The sequence below is a fragment of the Carlito syrichta genome, unplaced genomic scaffold, assembly GCF_000164805.1.
Source record: "Carlito syrichta isolate Samal-C Ts95f unplaced genomic scaffold, Tarsius_syrichta-2.0.1 Scaffold301609, whole genome shotgun sequence".
NCBI classification, from domain to species: Eukaryota; Metazoa; Chordata; class Mammalia; order Primates; family Tarsiidae; genus Carlito; species Carlito syrichta.
The window spans coordinates 382311-390943 of NW_007245705.1; the positions used below are offsets into that span (position 1 = coordinate 382311).

The window sequence follows — 8633 nt, forward strand, 5'->3', positions numbered from 1 at the left end:
GCGGGTCTCGAACCTGCAGGCTCAGGTAATCCACTCACCTCAGCCTCCGAAAGGCACGGGATTACAGGCTGAGCCACTGAGCCCAGCTTTTTTTTACTGTTTTGAGGTTTATAGATTCCTTTGAGAATCTGATAAAAGTTTTGTATGGACTCTCCGCGCAAAATGTATACACAGAAAAACCTGTGCATAATTTAAGGTCGTTCATAGACCCCCACCTTTATTCATAAATGATCATTCATGGACTTCTAACTTAACAGTATAATGGGTTGAAAATCAGACCTAGTGGGGAAAAAAATGGAAGTATTATTATTCTGTAGAAAAACAAATAGAGGTGAAAGATTTGATTAGAAATTTCTATGCTTAATGAAGAATTCAGTGATTGTGCTCTCTAAAACTTAAATAAACCATGGACTTTTATTTTTTATTCTACTTACCCCATGTCAACATCCAGTCTTGTGTGTGTGTGTGTGTGTGTGTGTGTGTGTGTGTGTGTACCATTTTAAGATGATCCAAAGGCTGAACAGATTTGGTCTTTAAAGAACTCAAGGAGTTTATTTTAGTACAGGCCAAAAGGATGTGTGAACCTACAGACTGATAGCTTTACACACATTTTTCTTATACCTACTGATACTTCTGTTTTATGGCCAGTGTTTTAGTTATACCACTGATCCAGAGGGTTTTTTGGTGCAAAAGGAAGGTTTTTGACTCTCCTCAGATGCACTGAAAATGGCATTAAACAATACAGACTTACATTGTAGTAGAAGGAATAAAACCAAGTGTAAGAAAGAGTGTTCTAACAGGTACATATGGACACTTTTATAGAAATAGACCAAGCAAATAAACAAAAAGAACTCTAAAGTTTTCTTTTTTTTTTTTATTAGGTACTAAACCTTTTTTTAGATGATCTATTTGTTAAAGTACTTTGCAGTCTTGGACCTATGTGCTAGACTAGGTAGACTTGGTAGTTTGTGGTGAAATTTTGAAGGAGAGTCATCTGAAATGATTTGAGATAAAGATTGGAATGATGGTAGCTGTACTAGGACTGCCATTTTGATAGTGGCTTTTTAAACTTGTTCCAGATATTTTAAATTTGAATGACATATGTACATCTGACTATTTCTCTTAAACTTTTAAAGGTATTTCAGTGAAAATTACACCAGTGAAGCTCATCAGATTCTTTCTCGTTCAAATCATCCAAAATTAGGGTAAGCTGGATATATTAAAGAAACTGCAGTCTCTTGCATTGAAGATGATTAGGTGATTAGATAAATTAGAAGATATGTCAAAATATTTCTTAAAATGAGAAGCTTTCATTAATAAGAACTTTATAAAGGACATTACATGGTATATTACTTTTAATGAAAAATGTGATCATAAACCAATTTTGTATGTATTTCAGCATATTTTTATCACAAGATATAGTTAATCTATAAAATGGAGTTAAGGGCCTTTATAAAATCTTTTCGAGAAATGTATTTGAAAATAGGACTAGGATATAGCTTTGAAGAAGGAATAGGAAAATGGGAAAAGCTTTGAGAATTGTAAAGTGAAATGCAAATCGAAGTCTTTTTTAATATTCTGATGTTATGTAATCTTTGGAGAAAACCTAGTAACATTGTTAGATCATAAAAACAAATATCCTTAAGTGGAGAAGAAGTTATCAGATTATCCGTTGTATTTTAGAAATCAATGTGATTTGGTATATAGACCTGTCTCTGACCCCCTCCTTTTTGAAAAGGAATTTTAGTTTTTTACTTCTTAGATTCTATCTAGGAAATCAGCAGCCTTTAAAAGCAGCATTTTGAGATCCATTCTTGCTTATTTTTCTTACTATGTATAGGTGATCACAAAATCCCTATTGTGTTAGAAGTGAAAGAGCCACTTTTTACTAATTCTTTATATAATTTTAAATTTATTTTAGGAGTGATTTGGGTAGCTGGTATAACTGATAATGTTTCTGACATAGGTATTCTTATGCAATAGTTGGAATCAATCTTACAGAGATGGCTTATAGCTTACTTAAGAGTGAAGCCTTGAAGTTTCATCTCTACAACTTTGTTCCTGGAATTCCAACAATGGAACATTTTCATCAGTTTTATTGTGAGTATTAAAATGAGTTAAAACTACATCTTTCTAGAATTCTTATATGTATTTTAATCTAATACCTCGATGAAGTGTATGTTATGCTTATATCATTTTATAATTTAGGATCTTTGAAAAATAGGAAAAGAATGGAAGATAGGTCCCAAGAGTATTTTGTGCTTCAGTTTTTATATTTGTGGATAAAACAATTTAATGAAGCAATTTTTAAGATGTAGGCAAATTTAGGATTCATGTAGTTTTTTATGGGCATTCATTTCCCAGTTAACTACAAAGTGAATTTTCCCTCTTGAATATTGGTTAATGAGTACTGTGGAGTCAAGCACAGACCATTTGCAGATTATTCTGTTACTCTTGTAAGGAAATGTGATTGGGAGGAATTTTCACTCCTTTATTTGAAGGCCAAGTTCTCTTGTGGTAGGCTGGGGATACTTAACTGTTCCTAAAGTCATCCTTACTGTCCCTGTTCCATTCCTCTTTGGCTGTGATATTTGAACACTGAAGGTTTAATTGAATGAATCCATCTTCTGAAGCTATTATTTAGAAGCAAAGAATTCTAAAGTTTAAAATTCTTTGCTTCTTCTTTTTAAGAAGAAATCCAGCTTATCTCCACACCCTGCTTTTCTTGTCCCTTTTTGTGTCTTTAGAATGTCATTTGCTTGTTGGTAGGATATAAGAAGCTACTTAGATAATAAATGGCCACATCATCACTTCTTCATCTCCTTTGTCGAAAGTGTTGTAGCTGTCTGTCTGCCCTCCAACCTCTCCTGCCTTTACTTAATCCCTAATTCTGGTTTTGTCTCCATCCTACATTTCTCTTGCATTTGTCTGCTTCTTTCCATCCCTATGGTAACTACACGGTATCAGGCCTTTGTCACTAGGTTACTGTAGTAGCTTTCAGTTGTCACCGTGTGGTGACACTCTAATATTTCTTATCCACATCACAGCTATAGTTATTTACAATGAAATCTGCCATGTTACTCCACTGCCAAAAATCCTTCAAAGGGTCCCCATTACAAGGCCTTGCAGAATCTGAGCCTTGGCAACCTGTGCAGACTCACCTTTTTCCACAAACCAGTCTCCCCACTCTCCCCCTCCCACCCCCAGTCTAAGTTGAGGCCTACCAGTCTGCTTTTAGTCGCTCAGATGTATTCTGCTTGCTCTTGACTCGTCAGTGATCATGTCCCTCTCCATTATTACTCTTTCTTTCTCTGTTGGAAGATTTCTATCAGACTTCAGACTGTCTCTGTATCTCCCACTCATTATTCACTTGCTGTGCGTCGGGTGCTGTTCTTGGCCCCTGGGGATATGGCAGAGAATAAGGCAAAGTTTCTTCGTTCATGGAGGAGCATCTTCAAAAGGAAGCCTAAACTTTCCCTGGGTGCAGTGTCCACCTCCAATGACCTCTCCACATTTCTGCCCCCCTTCGTCAGGAAACGTTTAGAATAGTGCTCTTTTCATTTCTTCGCCTCCAATTTTGTGTAACTCCAATTTGGTTTCCCTCTCCACTGCTCTGCTGACACTGATATTTTCAGACACCAACAACCGTTTTTGTTGCTTAATACAATTGCCATGGTTTTTCTTCATGTTATTGAATCCTTGGGTCAGCACTAGGCACATGACCACACATTTGTTGTTGAAATGTTATCGTGCTTTCCTTTTTTTTCTTTTTTTGAGTTGGAGTCTCACTCTGTCACCCAGGCTGGAGTGCACTAACATGCTCATGGCCACGCCAGCGTCGACCTGCTGGGCTCCAGTGATCCTTTGGCTTCAGCCTTCCAAGTAGCCAGAACTATAGGCGAGCACTACCATGCCCAGCTAATTTTTTAGTTATTGTAGAGATGAGGACTCAGGCAATCTACTGGCCTTGGCCTCCCAGAGTGCTGGGATTGCAGGCTGAACCACTGAGCCTGGCTCTCAGACTTTTTTGATGCCACACTCCCCGACTTTTCCCCTGCCTGCAGGAATCCCTATACATATCTGCTGCCTGGCTAAATGCCAGAGCACCTAAAAGTCCAGCCCTGGGTCTTCTCTCTTTAGCCCTCGTTTTCTCCTAAATGAACTCATCTAGTTCCCTGCTTGGAAAGCCCTCTGTATACTAATGGTGACACATGTATGCCTTCAACCCAGCCTCAACCTTTAGCCTCCCTGTATGTCCTGGCCCTTTCCCCCCCCAAATGGATAAGGATAAAGGATCACATGGGGGTGGTTACACAGAACAGGAGTCCACGAAAATGTTTTCAGATGGAGGGACAGGCTTCAGACACCAGCATGGATGTCTCTTCCTGCATGGGCTGAAGACCCCGTGCAGGCTTGAGATGCCTTCCCTGATCATGCCAGAGTGTCGCTGCTGGGGTTTGGCCTCTCACATTTGTTTTTTCTAATGAAATATGTCCCCTGTTTAGTGCTGCCTGGTGAACATAAATATAAAAAGAAGCAATCAAAAAACTCCCCCAAACAATTAGGCAGGTTACTATGTTTCAGTACATACAGGAGGATGGCGGGTAGGCAGGCAGTGCAAAGTGACCTTCCCTGGGATTTTCCCGAAAGAGTGGTGACACAGGGGTCCGTGGATGCTGTTGGCCCAGTGCCCTCACACCAACACCTCCGTTGACCGCTTTCAAGGACAGGTATTCGAATGTATACCTGAGGGAGAGAAATCACTGTGTGTCCATTCAGTTCTAGAAGAGCTGCAGATCATCCTAGAAGCAGTGACACTTATGGTTCCAATTTTCTTGAGACATTTACATGCACATATACACATGTGCACATCCTTTGAAGCAGAAGTTTCACCAAAAAATCAATTTTCAAGCACATTACTGTTGGAAGTTTCTGATTTAGGTTCTGTTTTTCTTGTAGAAGGAACCTAGTCTAACTAGGATGATCATTTGAAACCTTGTCTTGAACATACTTTTTTTGTTGGAGTGAGCCCAATTAGTTTACACAAACCAGTTCCAAGGTCGTAGTTTCTCTCCAGAAGAAAGAACTGTAAAATTAGCGTTCACGTTTTTATTTCCCTGCAGTCTATCCTCATCTCCCTCCTCCTCCCTTTATCTCCCTGCCTTTTTTAAAACATGTGTTCTCTCTAGGAAAGGCTAGAAACAGTGATCACTTAGCTTCTTAGCCCCACTGTCGTCTTGGACATTTCAACTGTGAGCAGGTGTCCACTGTCAGCCTGGGAAGTCACTGACCACTAGTCTACCAGGAGGCCTCAGAGATTTGGGACCTCTGTCTTCCAAATAGTCCTGTCCAGCTTGCCTCCATTCTGGATTTTTAGGGGTGCAGTTTTAGCTGGACTTCTGGCTTGGTGGTTCCAAAAATAATAATAACATACCAAGTTTTTATAACAAAAATGTTATACCTCATTAACAACTATTTTGAGGTGTGATTTATAGACCATAAAATTTACCCATGTTAAGTGTACCTTTGAATGAGTTTTGGTAAACTTGCTAAGTTGTGTCGCTACTATCATAATCCAGTTTTAGAACATTTTTGTCACCCCTGTAAGATCCATCATGCTGGTCTACAATTAATTCTCTTTCCTATTGTTTCTTTTCTTTTCTTTTCTTTTCTTTTTAAATCAAAGTTTTGCTCTGCTGCCCAGCCTGAAGTGTAGTGGCATGATCATGGCTTACTGTAGCCTCAACTTCCTAGGCTCAGGTGATCCTCCCACTTCAGCCTCCTGAGTACCCAGAACTACACGCACACCATTACACTCAGCTAATGTATGATTATTTTTGTAGAGACTAGGTCTCGCTGTGTTGCCTAGGCTGTTCTCAAACTCCTGGGCTGAAGTAATCCACTCACCTTGACCTCTCAAAGTGCTGGGATTACAGGCATGAACCACTACAACAGGCTGGTTTTCTTATTTTTAACACCTGAAGTAGAAGTGTGCAGGGAATTTGCAGTTTATAAATTTGTGTGGTAATTTCTATTGAATCTAAGTGTTTCAAATGCTTTAGAGTCAAAAGGACAATATATGTGCTTCATGGAAGCAGCTCTTTTTGATCATTTCTTGCAAAGCTTTATAAGTCTTCTGCTAAGTCTTATGGCCCTGCCAGTTTCCTAACATTTTGGTATCATTTTTTCCTGCAGTTTCTTGCTTTCTCATTCAATCACCTTAGCTGTCACAGTCTCAGTCAGCCTTTCTCTGACACTGATTTACATCATAGACCAACAACCTTCCTCTGAGGCGAGAAGTTCTGAGTGCTCTAACTTGAGCAGCTTGTTCCAGGCTGATGTTTCATGTTTCCAGAAGTTTCCATGTGCTGCTTTGTAACCCATGCCCCTTGTCCCTCCCCTGACCATCCTAGGCAGCTACAATCTTTTTGTCACTATAGATGAATTTGCATTTATTTTCTAGACTTGTGTTTAAGTGGAATCATGAATCATGTACTCTTTTTTGTCTGGTTTCTTTCTGCATGGTTTGATGTTACATATATTCATGGCTTTTATTTTACTTATTAATTAAAAATTTTTAAAAATGGACAAAGTAGCTCATTTATTTCAATTGTTGACACTAGTTATATGCCACACAATTGTTTATCCATGTACTTAGCAGACATTTGGATGTGGGGTGGTTTTAAATTCACATTTAAATTGACATATGTGCCATCCTTTTGCAGTTCATAAGTGTAATAATTGAGTGTTCACATGCATGTGTGAGATGTGCTACCCTCAAACCTTGTTACCATATCGGCACATTACCTGTCTGACAATTTTTTAAAATTATACCTGTGTATAAATATGTGTGTGTGTATATGTGTGTTTGTGTGTAAAATATGTTTAGTTTTATGAAATTTTTAACATTTTGGGGGTTAATTTGGCTACTGTAATGAGAATATGGAAAAACAAAAATATTAAGCCTGTTTAGAGTAGAAGTATTGTTTTTTAAAAAAGATGATAGTTCATTTAAACAAGTACAAATAACTCTGAGATTTAGACATCAGCTAGAAAACAATTTTTCTGTACTTTATTCCTGTCCAACATTTCCTCATTACTTTCATTTTTGTGCTTCAGAGGTTTCTGGGGAAACTATTCTGTTCATCTTGTGTTTCTATTCTTCGGGTAACCTTTGAAAGATACTTTTGAAAAGGTATCTTTTTCAAGTCTGAGGAAGTTTTGTTGAATTTTCAGACAGATAGCAAATGTACACTAAATATTTTATTGAAACTTGCTTATTTTGAACATACAAATATATTTCTTATGAAGTTCCTCAGGTTTCTGATAGCTTTAAGATTATTTTTGATTATTGTTTCCTAATATGGGATTAAAGGATTATTATATACTTTGTAAAAATGATATGATTTGAATGTGATTTCACTATTGAGGATGATATGTTCTGTGTTTCTTTAACTGCAGGTTATCTTGTCTATGAATTTGACAAGTTTTGGTTTGAAGAAGAACCAGAAAGCATTATGTTTTTCAACTTGTATAGAGAGAAGTTTCATGAAAAGATTAAAGGACTTTTACTGGATTGTAATGTAGCACTTACTTTAAAAATATAAATCACCCATTCTATCTTCTATTTCTACTACATTTTGCACATTCAACAGAATTTATATGTTGTAATAGAAATTATCTGATCACTTACACTCTTATATATAATTTCCTACAAAAATATTTCAGAAATTCTATTTAAGAGAGCTAGTGGACAATCAGTGTATGTTTACAGTCATTTATACACTGTTCTCCAAAGGTACCTTATCCTTCCAAAGACCCCTCTGTAGAGTTCTGTGAACTACAGTTTGGAACTTGGGACTTAGCCCATTAGTGTAAAAGTATAAATCAGGTATTTGTATTAAATTGGTGATTAAAATGTGTAAAATTAGTTTTCATTTATATGTGTTATAGGATCAAATCTTTTTCAAACCTCTTTTAAGATTGTCTTGTTCTTTAGTTTGCAAATGGTTATTTTTAATTTTCTTTGTGTTGTTTGTATTTCTAGGTTAATTAACAGCAAGAGTATTTCTTTATGGTTTTCTTTGTATCTTAATCGCATGTCATAATGTTGCTTTATTAGAAGCAACAAAAGCAGATATAAATCAGAGAAGATGAAGAATCATGGCCTTCTTTTTGGTTTCTCTGATTTTTGTAGTCTAATTGATAATGAGAGAATGACAGTATTGATAACTAACTTTTTTGCTTTTAAATAATATAGTTTTTTTGTTTTGTTTTGTTTTTTTGTTTTAGTTGGGGTCTCACTCTATTGCCCAGGCTAGAGTGCAGTGGCATGGTCATAGCAAACAGCAACCTTGGTCTCCTAGACTCAAGCTATCCTTCTGCCTCAGCCTACTGAGTAGCTGGGACTACAGACTTATGCCACCACACCCAGCTAATTTTTAAAAAATATTTTGTAGAGACGAGGTCTTGCCATGTTGTCCAGGATGATCTCAAATTTCTAGGGTCAAGTAATCTGCCCACCTCAGCCTCCCAAAGTGCTGGGATTGTAGGCATGAGCCATCACACCTGGCCTAAATAGCATACTTTATTATTATACTATTAGAATAGTATTTTTTGAGTCAAAGGCTCTC

At 37.3% G+C, this 8633-nt stretch overlaps 1 protein-coding gene across 1 annotated transcript in view; it reads left to right on the forward strand.

The window, feature by feature from the left end:
- Positions 1–7928, forward strand: part of ELMOD2 (ELMO domain containing 2) — a 25940-nt gene extending 18012 nt beyond the window's left edge. The window contains exons 7-9 of the mRNA XM_008054904.2: positions 1137–1205; positions 1967–2100; positions 7462–7928. Of these exons, the coding sequence (XP_008053095.1) occupies positions 1137–1205; positions 1967–2100; positions 7462–7607 (349 nt within the window). The 3' untranslated portion in view covers positions 7608–7928. The remainder of the gene's footprint in view (positions 1–1136; positions 1206–1966; positions 2101–7461) is intronic.
- Positions 7929–8633: the final 705 nt, after the last annotated feature.